General features: G+C 37.3%; 1 protein-coding gene and 1 pseudogene across 2 annotated transcripts in view; both read left to right on the forward strand.

Moving 5' to 3' along the window:
• Window positions 1-2428, forward strand: part of MATK (megakaryocyte-associated tyrosine kinase) — a 77394-nt gene extending 74966 nt beyond the window's left edge. For both annotated transcript variants that reach the window (XM_033957179.1, XM_033957180.1), the window contains exon 13: window positions 2308-2428. In XM_033957179.1, the coding sequence (XP_033813070.1) occupies window positions 2308-2370 (63 nt within the window). In that variant the 3' untranslated portion in view covers window positions 2371-2428. The remainder of the gene's footprint in view (window positions 1-2307) is intronic.
• A 5825-nt stretch (window positions 2429-8253) lies between these two features.
• LOC117365504 lies at window positions 8254-9637 on the forward strand (annotated as a pseudogene).
• The last annotated feature ends 9157 nt before the right edge of the window (window positions 9638-18794 follow it).

An 18794-nucleotide genomic window follows, 5' to 3' on the forward strand; every position in this document is an offset into this window, starting at 1 on the left:
GGCAGATGAAATTGAATGTGGACAAATGCAAAGTGATGCACATTGGGAAGAATAACCTAAATCGTAGTTACCGTATGCTAGAGTCCATCTTGAGGTCAGCGCCCAAGGTAAAGATCTGGGTGTCATTGTAGACAACATATTGAAACCTTCCACCCAATGTGCAACAGAGCCACAAAAGCAAACAAGATTGAGGAAGGAGTGGCCTAGTGGTTAGAGCTACAGCCTCAGCACCCTGAGGTTGTGGGCTCAAATCCTGCACTGGTCTTTGTGACCCTGGGCAAGTCACTTAGTCCTTCATTATTCCAGGTACGTTAGATAGTTTGTGAGCCCACTGGGATAGATAAGGAAAATGCTTGAGTACCTGATTGTAAACCGCCTAGATAACCTTCATAGGCGGTATATAAATGCCTAAATAAAAAAATAAATCCTTGCAAAGAATAGAATCTGTAATTATGTTTCAAATACTCTGAGCTTTTCACAACTTCTAGAATATCTAATTTTAAGCTATTTCATGAGCCTCAGCCCCACCACTCACCGCCTCAAAATCCTTTCATCGCGGCAAGCTTTACGTGGTCATTTCCTCATCAGCTCCTTGTAATATTTATTTTCCTTTTCAACTGTTTTTAAAAAATGCATACATGCCTTACTCTATTGCACTTCTCCCTGTATTTATATGTTTATTGCCCAATGCTGTTTCAAGGATCCTCCCTATTACAAACAAAAAGGTTTGTTAAACAGAATTCATTAAATATGTAAGCCTTCACCACTTGACTATTATTTTAACAATCTTAAAAGTAAATTCTTTACCACAACCGCCGGAATCGATCCACCTCTCTTAAAACTCAGATCTAAAGATGGCCGCTCATCAAAACTTGTCTCATCATCCCATATTTGCATACACAGGGGGACACAACATAGTGGAAATACTGTCCTACTACGGGGTTCAAAGAAACCACAACAGGCAAGCTCCCGCTCAGTTTATATGTGGCCATTGTAAATTCTGTGTACACATGATACAGACCACAAGTGTCACCATTCCAAACAAAGGCTGACAATTTGTATTGAGGGGACACTTTGTTTCTAATTCCAAAAGTGTGTACTGTGTGATATGCCTTGTGGCCTGTAATATATCGGTCAAACCAGTAGAGTAATCAAGTTGAGAGTCACTGAACATCTGAGCTGTATTAGGTAGGCATCAGCAGCTGCAAGCACCATTGACTGAACATTAGGTACGTGCGGCTCACAGAGAAGGTGGTTTTCATTTATGATCTTAATGCATATAACTCTGACCCATGGGAGCAACATCTCCCAGTATTTGCAGCGATTAAAGAACAACGATTAATTTACTCCTGGGGAACTTTGACCCCAGGGGGTTTAAATATGGACATTCAATGGATTTAGGTGTACTTAATAATGCATTTGGGGTTTGGGGTTTTTTCAATATGGCTTAAAGGTCCCAGTCATGTGACGGGATCTGACTATTCTTGTGTCAGGCTAGGCTTCTTCGTTCTGACGCGGCAAAGCTCAGTGTCAACGGTCTCACGTTTTGAGGAACGTGAAGGGGTAAAACGTGGACCTCATGGACCTGACGGACCTCGCGGATCTAAACCCGCACGTCCTTAAAAATCTGAGGTCCGTGCCACTTGTAGTTAGTTTCTGGCTCTGACAGACCTCGATGACAATTTAGCGCTGACGGATCCGTCTCAGCATAGGGAGGGAAAAGCATTAGGATCCGTCAGCGCTAAAATGTCACTGAGGTCTGTCAGAGCCAGAGACTAAAAGTGGCGCGGCTACTTTGCTGGCAATAATTGAATGTTTATAGAGCCAGGACGGTTGGGCCGGGTCCCCGCCACTGGTATCTTTTGCAGGAGAGATTTTCTGCATAACTTCATTAAGGTGGAATGTTTTTAATCTCTGGCTCTGACAGACCTCGGTGACATTTTAGCGCTGACGGATCCTAATACTTTTCCCTCCCTATGCTGAGATGGATCCGTCAGCGCTAAATTGTCATCGAGGTCTGTAAGAGCCAGAAACTAACTACAAGTAGCACGGACCTCAGATTTTTAAGGACGTGCGGGTTTAGAACCACGAGGTCCGTCAGGTCCATGAGGTCCACGTTGGCTTAGTGCTTTCATTTAAGCGGTTGCTGCCTCGGAGCGAGGTCACCTGGACATTTAGCACTTCGGATATGTGTGTGTGCAACATGGGGGGATTCTAATCTGTGTTTCGCACCAGGTGTGGGCCACAGAAGAAAGATTCTTTTGGCGAGTAATGGAGTTGATTTGCTTTAATGAATATTGTTTGAAGGTGTGTGAGGGCCCCTGTCCAGTGCATCCAGAGAACCTGAGGATAGAAAATGAGGCTAATTGAAGATATCCACAAAGAAAAATTTACAAGCCTGTTTTGAAACATTCAAAAAAAGACTGCAGTCTGATATGTTGGAGTAGCAAGTTCCAGAGTTCAGGGTCACAAGGAGCTTTAGAGGTAAGTGGAATTTGAACCCTGGTTTCTCAGTCTGCTGCTCTAACCACTAGGCCTCTCCTGCTTTGTTTCAATCTATAAGGGTTGACCTGGGTCAGTTGTCAGCTCTATCCCTGGCACTGCAATATTTTGGGTCAGCCTTTCCTCTGCTTCTTCCTCAGCCCTCACCCCAGAATCCTAGCTGCTTCTTCCACTAAAACAACATCAAATACTGCCTGGGTCTCTTCACTTGAGTGTCCCACCTCTACCTTGCCCTGCCCCATGGTAAATATATTCAAGTTCTTTAAATGTTGGCAGCTTTGATTCTTAATAATAGGATTATTGGACTTTATCTCTGTCATCTGTTAGACGCAAGCCCCCTGATACCCTGCAGAGCACCTTCTTAACCAATTTGCTTTCAATTAGGTTAATTGGGAAACAAGGAAAGAAGTGTAGCATTAATATTTTAAAGTGATGAAGTGATTACAGTCCTCAGTAAAGTAGACAATTCTATTTGTTTTGTAGACTGCCTTCCCGACACAAAAAGGCTGTCTAAAATGGTTAGAGCATAATCCATACAATATAAAAATACACATGATGACAATACTTAAAAACAAAATATAACACACATCTCTCTCCTATCCTTTCTTAATAACCATCTCCAGCCAAATCAGGGTAAGTATTCCTTGACTCATATTCATATTCCAGAAAGATCCAGGTCTTCAATTTCAATTAAAAGGCCATCTTTTGCCAGATGAAAGCAGTGTGCTGTGGCTGGTTCACACCTTAAAAATGTTAAAAAGTAAATCTCCAGTCCTTGACATGGAAGTTGGTTAGAGGTCTAGAATAACCTCTAGTAGATCCAGACTCTACCTTCCACTACATCAAATCACATAAGCACTGCAAGCTCATATGACAATTTCTATTCAAGTGAGGTTGACATACAACGACCCATCTCTTCCTTGCTGATGATCAATGGAGAAGGATGGAAAGTGGGGTTCCCCAGGGGTCTGTGCTGGGACCACTGCTTTTGAACATATGTATCAATGATCTAGAGATGGAAATAACTAGTGACATAATTAAATTTGCTGATGACACAAAGTTGTTCAAAGTGATTAAATTGCAAAAGCATTGTGAAAAATTGCAATAGGACATTGCAGGACTAGGAGTCTGGGCATCAAAATGGTAGATGACGTTTCATGTGAGCAAGTGCAAAGTGATGCATAAGGGAAAGAGGATCCCAAACTATAGCTATATGGTGCAGAGTTCCACATTAGGAGTCACCACCAGGAAAAGGATCAAGGTGTCGTCATTGAGGATACGTTGAAAGCCTTAGCTAAGTGTGTGCAGTGGCTAAGAAAGCAAATGGAAAGGAATGGCAAACAAATTAGGATGTTTAATGCTCTTGTATTGATCCATAATGTGGCCTCATCTCGAATACTGTGTACAATTCTGGGTTGACAAATCTCAAAAAAGATATAGTTGAATAAGAAAAGGTACAGAAATGGTGATGAAAATGATCAAAGGAATGGGATGATTTCCCTATAAAGAAATGCTCAGGAGTGATATGATGATGGAATGGAGATACTGAATGGAGTGGAATGGGTAGATGTGAATCGCTTGTTTACTCTTTCCAAAAATACTAAGAGCATGCCATGAAGCTACTAAGTACAGTAGTAGATTTAAAACAAACTAGAGAAAATATTTCTTCACTCAACATGTAATTAAACTCTGGAATTCATTGCCAGAGAATGTGGTGAAAGCAGTTAGTTTAGCAAGGTTTAACAAAGGTTAGGATAATTTCCTAAAATAAAAGTCCATAAGCCATTATTAAGATGGACTTGGAGAAATCCACTGCTTATTCCTAGGATAAGAAGCATAAACTCTGTTTTACTCCTTGGGATCTTGCCAGGTACTTGTGACCTGGATTGGCCACTGTTGGAAACAAGATACTGGGTTTGATGGACCTTTGGTCAGTCCCAGTATGTCTATATCCTCCATTACAAATTTGAGAATATTTTCTATCAGGCCCAACCCTACCATTGAGTGACTGTTTTCCACCCTGTTGTTCAGCTCCCACTAACTTATTTAAATAAAACCCTACAATGAGATCCCACACCCCTCCCCATACCCAAGGGTCTCTCTTGTTTATTATTCCCAGGTGTGACCACACACTTGGAGAGTGCTTGTCTATGATCCATCATCAAAGTGCTTCAGATCTGAAAGATAGTTGCCTTCACTCCACACCATCCTTTCTGAGAACTGAATCTTCCTTCTAGTCCCCTCCAATCCCCTCCCCAGCTCCATGGACCCCCTCCATGGGGATATTGGACATACAAACTTACATTTTATTACCGTTCTATTTATACAGTAACATAGTACATGATGGCAGATAAAGACCCGAATGGTCCATCTAGTCTGCCCAACCTGATTCAGTCTAAAAATTTGTGGGGGTACTGGACAGTTCTCAGCCCAACCAACCAATTTCCTAAATTATGAACGTTATTTTGCCACAGTAGTTGAAAAGTGTCATTAAGTGCCAATTTTTAGAAACAAAATTCTATGTTTTTGACGTTGTTTGAATCCCTGAAAAAGTCTTAACACTATGAATACCTTCCTTCCTCCCATCTTTTTCCTGACCCCCCGAATCAACCTGATCTACTCTTTACTCACTCTGGAAATGACCAGAGAACTTCTTTTGTAAACTAACTTCTATACCTCTTTTGTAATCCACCTTGAACCGCAAGGTAATGGCAGAAAAGAAATCTCTAATGTAATGTAATCATTGATTGAACCATATCCACGTCATTCTCTTCTTAGTTGGGCTGAGAACTTTTCAGCACCCCCTCATATTCCGTATTTAACTATAAGGTTCGGGGGATCCAAGATGGCGATTGAGTTGGACATCTGGCGGTGAGCTCCGTGTCAGTGTCCTCTGACTCTCCCAACAAGCAGCGGTCAAATTTTCCATCGGAGAAGCAGGGCAGAGTGTGTCTTTGTTCCCGCTTGGCCTCCAGTACTGTTTTCGCGGCTTTGCCGCTTCTATTTCTCAGCCAACTGATGGAGAAGAGGAAGGGAGCTACGTGGCTGAATCCTCCGGCAGCCGCGCATTCTGGTAACCTGATCCAGACGCTTGATGCGAGATTCGCGCATCATTAAAGAGGGACTGAATAAAAGTGGAATGAACTTAACAAATTTTCTGGAAAGCTCTCTGGAAGTAATAACTGAGAGGACTACCCTTATTGTTTCATTTGCTTTAGAGTTTGACAGGGATTTGATTTTTCAAACTTATTTCAGACATATGAATAAAACTTTTGTGGGTTAAATAATTCGTATATTTCCAGATATTTCTCATGAGACGCAGAAGAGAAGAAAAGATTTTCTGGCTTATAGACCTAGAGTTATTGCTCTGGGTGCTTCCTTTGTATTAAAATTTCCTGCTAAGTGCTGTATCTCATTAGACGGAAAATCTTTCCTATTTTTTTAATCCAAACAGTTGTTACAATTTATTATGGCCAAGAAAGGGGGGAGGGAGTAACCATAGGACCAATGGTGATTCTGACAGTTTAGCGAACCGGCAGCCAAAAGCGGTCTTATTTCTATTATGTCCTGATAAATGATTTGTGTGATTTCCATCTTTTGTTATTTGCTTAAGTCTTGGATCATTGTGGATGAAATAATGAATGTTAAATTTTTCTTTAAATAATTCCCTGGATGGGAATACCATCCATGTTTCCTGTATTTTAATTTTAATCTATATTCAAGTTGAAGTGCTTGTCTAAAATGTAAAATTTGAATAAAAATAACATTAAAAAAACAAACTATAAGGTTCAGTGTGGATCACAATAAAATAATCCAGCTCAAGTTAGATACATAGCCAGAAGTATTCCTTTTAACCATTTACAGTTAAAAATTTAATTATTTAAATACCATTTAAATGGGGGCGTGGCTTGGTCGCACATGGAGAAGGTCGGATAGTGAATGGGCTATATTTTGATAGACCTTGATAGTGATAATAAGTCACGCAAAAGTTCTGAAATTTGTTTTTAAGAAAAGGGTAAGAATGTATAATGGCTTCGGGAAAGCAGAATAAAAGTGATTCAGCATTGTAACTTCTGCGAGTGTCAAAAGAGCAAAGCCGGAGCCAGAAACACCGTTGAAATCAACACCATCAAAAAATGGCGACAGCGATATTATAAAGGAGTTGAAAGAAATAAAAGAGATTGTTTTGGGCATAGCTAATAAAGTGAATGATCTCACAGATGAAGGTTGGAACAAGCTGAAATTAAAACAAGTAATATTGAGAAAAGAATGGAGACAGCTGAAACGGAGATAGTCAAAAGCAAGTTGGATCGGAAAAAAATTGAACTTCTTACCCGAGAGCTGGAGGATGTTTCAAATCGTGAGAGGAGGAGTAATTTGCGTATCTTAGGTCTCCCAGAAGGGGTGGAGAAAGGGAGTGCTATTTCCTTTCTAAAGAATTTTTTGCCTAAGATACTGCCTATAAAATCAAAGTTTCCTCTCGAAATCGAAAGGGCTCACCGAATCCCTGTAAAGAGAGATGATAGGCAAAAGGGTCTTCATCCTTTAATATTTAAGCTGCTGAGGTATCAACAGGTTTTAGAAATATTCCAAGTGGCAAAACAAAACAGGAACTTGAAGTGCCAGGATGCGCGTATTCATATTGTTCCTGACTTTGCTAGAAATACAGCAATTAAAAGAAAAGGTTTTTTAGCGCTGAGACCACAATTGAGAGTTATGGGGGCTAAATATGGTTTATTATACCCAGCACTAATGAGAATTACTTTTGAGAACAGGACAATTACTTTTGATGATCCAGAAAAGTTACATGAATTCATTGATCAGCAGGAACAGCCCATGTTAATATAGATTTGAAAAGATATATTGAAGAAAGATTGATTGTGCAGAATGTATGATTTTTAACTTTCCTTTGAAATATTTTTCTTTTCATCTTTTTGAGTACTGATCATGGGACTTTACTTAATGTTATAGGCTATGAGTGAAATATATTCTCCGTGAAAGCTTATGGGGAAAACGTTAAAGAACGTTTTTATTTTAAATCCAATTTAAACTACAAGATTCAACGGCAGAAACAATGAGAAATGGAATGCCTTCCCGGCTTCTATATTGAGTTGTAGTCTCAAGATTCATTAAATGAATACTTTTATGGAAATTACATCTATTCTGCAATTTATTGAAAATACATAAAGTCAGAATACATGATTTTAAAGGAATCTCTCCGCAAAGGTAACTTTCGGGTTGCCTAGACTTATAGAAAAAAATTTCCTCTCTCCGTTCCTGTTATATTATACCAGACATTTTATGGAAATATGATTCGGAGAGTATATTAGACTTTCTCCCTATTGGGATTGGAGTGGAAGGATGAAATTTTAATACGTGGGGAAGTCATGATTATTATAAATGGTAAAGATCTGATATATTTTTAGAGTCATATGGATAAGTCATAGTGCTTATTTCATACTTTGACATTGAATGTGAATATTGAAATGACAGAGAAGTTTCATGAGGAGCGTATACTTGGAACGAGAAGGTCTCCTGATGTCTTTGTTCCCTACATTTAGAGAGTCTTTGGATACTTTAACTGGTTGTGACATTGCAAGGAGAGATTTTAAAATGGTTTTAATTTGATTTTTTGTTAACAATGGATGCTCTGATGTTTGGAGCTGGATTGAAATTCAGAAATGGAATGCTTGAACTCGTCTGGTAATACGCAGGCAAAATGATTGGTTGTGCAACCGTTAGCGATCTGAAATGCTGCACGGGAAGATAAATGCAGGCAGCAGTTCAGATGGAATAGAGGATTCTGATATCTCCACGGATGTTGAGCACACAGACAGCTCGGAAAGTGATGGGAATTCTCAATGATCCGCACGGGTGACCTGTTCTTCAGCCAGGCTTAGTTGGAGCTCTCAAATTTCCAGCCCAGTTTGCAATCTGTAATCATTTGGTGCAGAAGTATTCTATCAAGAGAGTGACACGTAGTCAACAGCAGCCCACCCCTGTGAGTTCGAGAAAATATCCGCTCTGACAGACCCGCTCGTCTGGATCGAAAACTGTGCAAGTGGTTGACTTTTGTACTAGAGATACAAAAATGCATCTGATCAGAATAAATCTCTTCTAAGATCCCTAACAGGGAATGCTCCATCCTTGGAGTATGACATCGATATTTCTAGTCCTAACGTGTCACATGATGAAAGCATAGCCAAGGTCATGTTGCTGAAGGTCTTTGGCAGTGACCTCTCTCATCGGCCCAAGTGTCACCACCTCCATGAAAGTGACAATTTCAATATGAACTGTTCTATGCCAGGCTGAAATTCTCTAGGACATCCAACAGGAAAACATTAAAGACATTTTTCTATCTCTATCATAACTTGTCTGCAGATGAGTGCAAGGAACCTACAGAAAGGCAAATGCGGTATAAAGAAAAAGTGACTGAGTTGTGTAAGAAAAGAAATTCTGCCTTTACCAAAGAGAAGAAGGAGAAATACATGGAACACCAAGAAGCCTATGGAAACATCAGGGAGCCATAAGAACATAAGAACATAAGAACATAAGCAATGCCTCTCCTGGGTCAGACCTGAGGTCCATCATGCCCAGAAGTCCGCTCACGCGGCGGCACAACAGGTCCAGGACCTGTGCAGTAATCCTCTATTTATACCCTTCTATCCCCTTTTCCAGCAGGAAATTGTCCAATCCTTTCTTAAACCCCAGTACTATACTCTGCCCTATTACGCCCTCTGGAAGCGCATTCCAGTAGTCCACCACTCGTTGGGTAAAGAAGAACTTCCTAGCATTGTTGGAAAACCTGACCAGTGAGTAAGAATTGGAGCTATTTCGTCGGACTCAAGCTCGAGTATCAGAGGACTTGAGGAAGTTGCGGCTTCAGGGTCAGATCACGGAAGGCAGTAACAGGATAAAGATGAATGTATTTGGTAGCTATGAGCTGGACACTTGGTATCACTCTCCATATCCAGATGGAAGGAGGGATTTCACAGTACAACATTTTATGATAATATTTTATTTTAAGCCCAGCTGGTCTTCATCCCTCTAACATCCTTCATTCTAAACATGAAAATCTGAAATATAATATGTTAATGATTCTTGTTTACAGATCACTGGATTTGGCTTATGGTGACTTCAGAATTTAAAAGAAGGACAAATCATCAAGGATGTTGGTGATAAAAAGAAAGAATGTACAGGAATAGCATAATTTTCTCTGACAAAACAAGAGGGGTGTTGATAAGTTAAAGAATCTGATGCAGGAACTTGGAAAGTATGGAATAATGTCAGGTTGTGAAGTTCGTTTGTTGGTTTGAGAGGAAATATATAAGATTTATTTTCGGAAGATAATCCCTTAGTAAATGAGACTGCTTAAGAAGATTCTTGTAGATTCATGGTTCATAGGAGGACTTGTATATGCAACAAATAAGATATTTTATTAATTTTGTTTTTTGTATACTTTAGATAAATACAAGTGATTCAATTATAGAATATAGAAAGAGAAATTCCATAAGTGAATTAATTTTTCAAGGGAGAGTATTATAATGGTAGAAGTTAATCTATATTTATTTATTTATATCTCATATATTAATTGAAATATAAGAAATAGACTCTGAATGGTTTTAAATGTGCTTAGTTCTAATTATGGGTTTTCGTTGGATTCTTGCTATTAAAATAAAATGCTTTAATTAAATAAATTGATTTAATTAAAAGATTTAGTAAAAGGTAATATAATACATTCCCCAAAAGATGGTTGTTATGTTTTTAATCTTATGCAGATTCAATAAATTTAAATTTGTTGTGAGTATTAAATTATATAAGTTGGGGAAAGTTAAGATTAATGAAATTTTATGAAAGTTTTAATTAAACATAAATAAGAGGATGATAAAATATGGATGTTAATTAATGAATTCTATATCATAAGTTATATAATTTGTTGATAAATGGAACTAAGAGAAATTTGAATCTAATACTGATTTCTATCTTAGATGTAAAAAGTCTTTATTGTAAGGTATTAAATTGGTACTAAGTTGGAGTAAGCATATGATTAAAATATATTAATTATAGGGTGAAATAATTGGAATATAACTTGTTGTTTAGGCAAACTAATATAGGATATTAGTTTAAAGGTTTCTAAAATGTATACTAATTCATTAAACAGATAATATTGTATAATTTATGAACTAGAATAAGTTATGAAGAATTATTATATCTAATAAGTATTTCCTATGTGAGTTATTTTTGAGTATTGATTTAAAGAGGGTCTAAGGGAGCTTATCATTGTCTGATCTAATATGTGTGTCACCAAGTTAACACTTTTAATAAAAATTTGGGGAGGGAGGGTGGGGGGAAGGGTAGGGAAGGAAATATTAGGGATAGGGGTATTTTATGTGCAAAATTTTAAAATATTAGAAATGGTGTCTGTTCATTTTAAATGAATTATATCTGAATACTTAGAAAACAAATATATAATGGAGGTTAAACTTTTTTCATTAAATGTTAATGGCCTTAACCATCAAATAAAGAAATGAGCATGGGAAATAATACCCTGGATCTGTTTAATGTATATGCCCTAAATACAAATCGAGGTGAATTTTTTAAGAAGTTACAACAATTACTACTCCCACTGGCTGCTTCTAATTTGATAGTGGCTGGAGATTTCAATGCTGTTATGGATCCATTAATGGATAAAAAACCTAGTAAAATTATGAAGTCCTTAGGGTTAGATAATTTGATACAATCTTGTGATTTGAAAGATATATGGCGGATACTTCATTTTAATGAGCGGGAATTTTCTTTTTGTTCACAAGTTCATAAATCCTTTTCAAGAATAGATTATATTTTTGTCTCAAACCAAATAGTACAAGTGACAAAAGTATCCATAGACCCTATCATTTTGTCTGATCATTGGGGTGTATGGATTGAATTTAAGTTGAGGAGCAAGAGTATAGCAGGTCTGTTTGGAGATTCGATAATACATTGATTGCGGATTCAAATTTCCTTGAAGAATTTAAATTAAAAATGATTGAATTTTTTCAAATTAATTCTTCAGAAGAAATTACCATAGAAACATTATGGGATGCATTTAAGGCTACCATGAGAGGCAATATTATTTCATATTCGGCATATATTAGAAAACAACTTAAAAAACAATTTTCTGATTTGGAAAAAGAAATTAAACATTTGGAAGCTAAATTAGTTGATAAGTGGGAACAAAGTACCCTGCAGGCTTTCTTAAAAGCAAAAGGTAAATATAATGAGATATCATCAAAATTTGTAAGGAAGGATTTGTTTTCCCAACAAACTTTGTATTATGGAAGTTCAAATAAGGCGGGAAGATTATTGGCAAATTATCTTAAAGTGAAGAAAAGATAATCAAAAATTGTTGCAATAAAGGATGAGAAAGTAGAGACACATACGCAAATTGGAAGCATTTTAAGTCAATTTCTAAATTTTTATAAAGACCTATATTCTTCTGAGCCTTATGAAAATAGGAGAAAAGATGGTTTAGAGTTTTTGAATCTAATTGAGGGGCCGAAAATTCCTGAGCATATAAAAAAAAGTTTAGAGGAGCCTATATCATTAAAAGAATTAGAAACAGCGTTGAAGTCTCTTAGAGTTGGATCTGCTCCAGGTGGTGATGGTTTCACGGTAGAATTGTATAAATCATTTCAAATTACCCTATTATCTTATTTATTGAAATTATATCAGTCTCAGCTAAATAAGGGTTGCATTACAGGTACTATGGCGGAATCATTGACTATAGTTTTGCCAAAGCCAAACAAAGATCCCACATTGGTTTCAAATTACAGGCCTATATCATTAATTAATGTAGATGGAAAACTTTTGGCTAAGACATTGGCTTTACGCTTAGCCAAGGCTCTCCCTTTTATTATTGATATGCATCAAACTGGATTCGTTGCTGGGAGACATTCATCTAATAACACAAGATTGGCTTTTCATATGTTAAATTTAACAAAAGCCATGAAAGATCCGGCTTTTTCTGTGTCCTTGGATGCAGAAAAAGCCTTTGATCAGATGGAATAGACCTTCATGTATCAAGCTATGGAATGGTTTGGAATAGGTTCAAGATTTATACAAATGATTCAAACATTGTATAGTTCCCCTGTTGCAAAATTATATATTAATAATAATTTTTCAGAACGCTTTAATTTGCGGAGGGGGGTTAGACAAGTCCCCTATCTCCTTTGCTTTTTGATATTGTTTTGGAACCCTTGTTATTAGCTATTCAGCAGGTAAAGGAGATACAGGGTATTTCTTATTCAGACCGGGAATACAATGTCTCTGCATATGCAGATGATATTTTGCTTCATTTGAGAAATTCAGAAACAACCATTCCATGCTTACTTGAATTGATTGAGAAATTTGGAAAATTTTCAGGATATAAGATAAATTGGAGTAAATCTGAAGTATTTCCACTAAACGTGTGTTGTACAAAAGGCTTGTTTGATTCATTTTCTTTTGTATGGAAGGAAGATGGATTAAAATATTTGGGAATTTGGATAAAAACACGCTGGAAGACACAATGAAAGAGAATGAAAATTTTTTATTGCAGAAGGTAACAGAAATGTGCGAGCAATGGAATCCATTACATCTGTCTTGGTGGGGGAGAGTTCAAACTATTAAAATGATGATATTGCCTGTGGTTTGTTATCAGATGGGAATGTTACCAGTTTTTTTTAAGGGGTCCTTTTATAAAAGTATTCTTATAAAATTTGTTTGGTTGGGCAAAACTCCTAGAATTGCTTTAGTATCTTTACAAAAATCAATTGCGGAGGGTGGGGTAAATTTTCCCAATTTCTATAGGTATCATCAAGCCTATATTTTGCAACAGGGTATGTATTGGGTCCTCCCAGAGCTCATTGATAATACCCCAGATTGGTTGTGGTTGGAGTGGCGACTTATGTTCCGTTTACGATTATGTCATGTTCTAGATTATATAAAGAAAACAGAATATTTATGGATACATGGAAAACTCTCTGATATGTTATTAATTTAATGCCTATTCCAATCTATAAATCAACAAATCAAACTATATGGTTAAACTCCAAGATTCAAATTGGTGGATTTAAGGTCATCTGGAAGAATTGGATGATTGCAAGTATATGAATTTTGGGCGATGTTATTTCAAATGGTAAGCTGCTTGACTTTTCACAGTTGCAACATAAATATGGTCTTAATAAATCACAAAGCTTTAGATGGTTGCAACTGAAACAGGCTATTCAGGTGGGGTTCCCTGAATGGAAAAATCTCAATAATCAGTATAGTCTGGAGTTCTTATGCTTTCAGGTGGACTTCTTGGGTCACCAGATCGCACAGTGGTATAAATTGATAAATGGATTTATAAATAAAAAACCTAAAAATGGACTTAGGGACATCTGGAGCATTGAGATAAAGCATCAAATTACTGCGTCTCAATGGCCATGAATTTGGTCTTGGAGAATGAGATCTACGGTGTCCGTATCTATGAGACAAACTTGTTTTTTTCTTTTACATAGAGCATTTTGGACCCCAGTTAAATTACAAAAGTTAGATAGCTCTAAGTCTAATAGGTGCTGGCATTGTAATCTGGAAGCAGGGACTTTAGATCATTTAATATTCTATTGTCCCTGTATCATGGCATTTTGGAAATCAATTTGGTCTCAAATTAATTGTTTATTAGAAAACCATGTAGCATTATCATATGATACAATAATGTTTGGTATGTCAATGAGAACAAAAAGTCAAATTTCATCAAGCAATAATAAACTTTTATTGATCATAACAGGAGTTGCCATACAACATATTACCAGTAATTGGAAAAATTACAGTAGACTTAACTATACCTTCTGGTGGAATGCGTTGTGCCACATTTATAAAATGGAAAGAACAATTGCCATACAAAGAGGGAATTATAATAATTTTAAAAAGATTTGGGGGCCATTGACAAATTATTGCAATGATTATACACCATTATCCACTGAAAGTACACTTATACATAGGGTGGAGGGGGGAGGGTATAAAGTTATATTAAAGGTTTGATCAATAGATAAGAATTTAATATTTATGTGATATTTTTGATTAAAATATTTGTGGGAAGGGTGGGTGGGGAGGGTATAAATTTATGTTTTTAAGATGATGTTAGAAGAAATACAAGTGATGTTTACGAGGTTTAAATGATGTAATATTGTGTTTTTAATGTAAGATGGAAAAATGAATAAAGAATTTGAAAAAAAATATATACCGTTTAAATAGAAACATTTTAAAGCATTTCTTAAATATTTCACTGATTTTCCAGCCTAATTTCTGTTGGCAAAGCATTCCAAACTTTGTAGATTGGTAAGAGATCATTAGAGTATGATCAAGTATGTATCTCATACCATCAACAGATGGGGTAATAGAGATTTAACTGACCAAATTCACCAACTTTAATGGATCAGTGCTTGTGAAAAGGGTGAGGCATGCCAGAGAGTTGAGGACTTGAGAGTCCTTCCATCTCTCTCAGAAAACCCCCTGCCACTGTGAACTAGACTTAGGCCTGATTGATTCTTCTGCTCTGAGTACAGGAAAAGGTTAGGAGGGAATTCATCAATGTGTGCTACTGTTAAGATGGATTATTTTACCACAAGTTGTGCTTTTTTAGCATGGATCCTGAATTTGAACTTATAACAGGAATCTTTTCCTGCTGTAAATATACCTCTCAAATTTTCTTATACATCCTCTTTAAATATTCAGAACTTTTTTTTTCCTGCAATTTCCATGTAAGTGTATTATTAAGATTTCAGAAAAAAAAACTTATATTTTCCATGACCCGGAACACTTGAAGAATTTTCTTATATCAAGACAGTCTTCAATCCCCATATCTATATCTACACCTTTGGATGTAAAAAATTAACCTCTACTTTTACTAAAGTGTGATAGTGGTTATTAGCACAAGGATCTGTGCAGAATGCACTGTGCTGCTCCTGATGCTCATAGGAACACTATGAGCGTTGGGAGCAGTGCGGAGCATTCAGTGCGGCTCCCTGCGCTAATAACCGCTATTGTGGTTTAGTAAAAAGAGGGGTGGGGAGTTAGTGATAAGCGGAAGAAAACTAGATAGTTCCGCCTAAGTTTAAAAAAGAATTTTCTTGTATGTTTACCTCTATTTTTTTGGCCCCTAATAATTGCTGTAAGCTTATCTCCACTTTCATAGATAATACGTATTCCTTATAATTGGGGTTAATCAATAGATAATTGCTGTATGTTTTGTTGATTCAATATTTCCTGGAATTTTCTTGCAAGATCTATTTCCTGTATCAAGTGTTATACTTGTAAATTTGTAAAAATTACAAAAAAAAATCTGAACTTTTTCATGTAGTTCTACACCAGTCAGGACATATCACACACTTGTCTCTTTCTTTTTTTAAATCAATATTATCAATTCTTTCTCCAACTTTTATTATTGTTTGCCAGATTCTCAGAGACCTCAAGTTGCCCAGTTTCAGGCTGTAGATTTTAAGACAGTCCTGGATTTCTGGTCAGCCCATTCGATTGGATTATGGGACTTGCAGCCCTGATTTCAATAGATAGGATCAAGAACTACAGATCTCATACTACTTTGGTGTGTAAGTTCAAAACCAGGACTGACATCTCCAGCCTAGAACTGGGTAGTTTGGCATCTCTGGATCCTTGGATTGTAGGGTTAATGACAGGGCCTTTTTTGCTGATTGTATCTCTCTGAAGTAAGGTTGCCAACTGGATCCAGATTTGCCTAACTTGTAGTCTTCATTTCTTAGGGAATGCAATGGGTAAATCAGAACTTCAAGTCTCTGCATATAATGGGATAAAACTCAAAACTGGATCAACCCTGTTGGGCTAATCTGGATCCAATTGGTAACCTTAAAGTGATATACAACATGCATCATTATTGATTAAACAAAATGGCCATCTTTGGGTTAGCTGTGCTCTACAAAAATGTAGTAAGAAGGTTTGAAAACAAATACCAGCTATGTCTCATTGTATTGCTAAGTAGCTAAGGTCTTCCACCCTCTTATTAATGGAAATATGTTTGCACAGCTCAGAAGAAAATGGCTTTGGTTAATTATTTTCTTCCCGATCTCTAAACATAGAAACAAAAAATATAAGTATATCAGCAACCGCGATGTTGTCAGTACACAGTTGAAGTATAACATTGAATGACATTGACGTCAGATGCACCAGCTACATGGATTTTCAAAGTTTGCTTGAGATCAAGAAAGTATACTTTTATTTTCCAGCCACTGCAAAGAGTGCCTTTTTTGATGTGGTTTTAAATTGTGATACATTTCACTCTGCACAATACATTCTGTTAACAATTAGATTCCTGAAGCAGGCCGATTGGGCTGAAAAACATGTCAAGTCACCGCACTAATAAAGCAGAGTTTTGACATAAAAAAACACCCTTGTGTTCTTGGACATCTCCTCTGTTGTCTGTTTACATCTAGCGTGCCCAGCATTTTTGTTTGTTGCGATACCACAGAGCTGAATTCAGTCTGCCTATTCTCTTCCTTTCAGTTAGGGATCCTCTGTACTACCCTCATGCTTTCTTAAAATCGGTTACTGTTTATGTATCTACCTCCAGGTGGGCTGCTGTTCCATGTAGCTACCACCTTTTCTTGTTGATCCTCATACCATATCCTTGTTCTAGAACCCTTTTTCTACTTATGCATTATTTATGTCTTAGAGGTATTAGAATTATTCCAATCTCTCCTGCCCCTCCCCTCCACTAGGTCTTTGAGTCTCATTTCATGGAGATTATAATTCAGACCTTGCACTGTTTTCTTAGCCCTTTCCTGGACTATCCAGTGCTAATGCAAGTATGTTAGATGCCACAGGTGAATCTTCACCCTTGTGTTTTCCCCAATTAACTTTCAGGCCCCTAGAATCTGAGATTGTAATAAATCCAATCATGATGGCCTCAACACCGCCCCTCTCAGAATACTATTATAAACAAGCATAATTGGACATCATGTTTACACCTATTGAAAATAATTTTCAAAAGCTTTTTACCCAGGTAACTGGCTTAATTGAAAATTGCCCACCCTTCCTTTCTGTAAAAGTGTACATCAATAATCTAGAAACTCTCACACATTATGGCTCATGTTTTGATCTGGTTTCGGTCTATAGTCATGTTGTCTCTCTGCACCTTGAATGCTCTAGTAACTATGGCTGCGTGTTGTGTCGACATTCCTCTTCTAAATTTGCGGCTGTACTCACTAGAAGAACATAGGGAGAGAGGAGACATGATCGAGACGTTTAAGTATATTACCGGCCGTATCGAGATGGAAGAAGAGATTCTCTTTCTCAAAGGACCCTCAGCCACAAGAGGGCATCCGCTCAAACTCAGGGGCGGGAAATTACATGGCAACACCAGGAAATATTTCTTCACCGAGAGAGTGGTTGATCCTTGGAACGAGCTCCCGGTGCAGGTGATCGAGGCAAAAAGCGTGCAAGAATTTAAGAGCAAATGGGTTGCCCATGTGGGATCCCTTAGAGGGTTAAGCCAAGGGAACCTGTCACCAGGAGTGGGATCCCTAGGATAGTAGACTTAGAGGTGGGTCAGTAGAGTGGGCAGACCTGATGGACTATGGCCCTTATCTGCCGTCATCTTCTATGTTTATATGTTTCTATATATATAGGCTTAGATCAGCTTGTTGTATCACGTGGATATTATTGTATACATTTCATTTATTTGTTCAACATGTCTGTATCTTGCCTCGTTAGCAAAAAACTCGGATATGGTGAACACCACTAATAATTACAAAAACACTTTCACCAAAAGGAATAAATGAAGGTATAATAAATAGTGAAACACAAGCAGAAACCAATCTCAACGGAGGAAAAAGCCTCAGACAGGGGCCCACCCACCTCCACCGCTATTCCACCATTGTGGAAGTGGGTGGGCCCCTGTCTGAGGCTTTTTCCTCCGTTAAGATTGGTTTCTGCTTGTGTTTCACTATTTATTATACCTTCATTTATTCCTTTTGGTGAAAGTGTATCTTGCCTCGTTAACATTTCTCTTTCTGTACTTAATGTACTTTGTATATTAAAATCAATAAAATATTTGAACTAAAAAAAATAATCTATCTTTGAGTTTGTATGATCATCACCATCTATTATTTCTTGTTGCCTGAAGCTGGCCCTCAGGTGACAATCTAATTTGCCTAATAGTTAGCCTGGCCTTAGGACTATGGAGGGTGTTCAGAAAGGAATACAACATGCCATGTGAGTTCTCCACCAATGACTTACACAGAAGGATTATCACTTCCTTT

Source organism: Geotrypetes seraphini, chromosome 8 (genome assembly GCF_902459505.1).
Source record: "Geotrypetes seraphini chromosome 8, aGeoSer1.1, whole genome shotgun sequence".
NCBI lineage: Eukaryota > Metazoa > Chordata > Amphibia > Gymnophiona > Dermophiidae > Geotrypetes > Geotrypetes seraphini.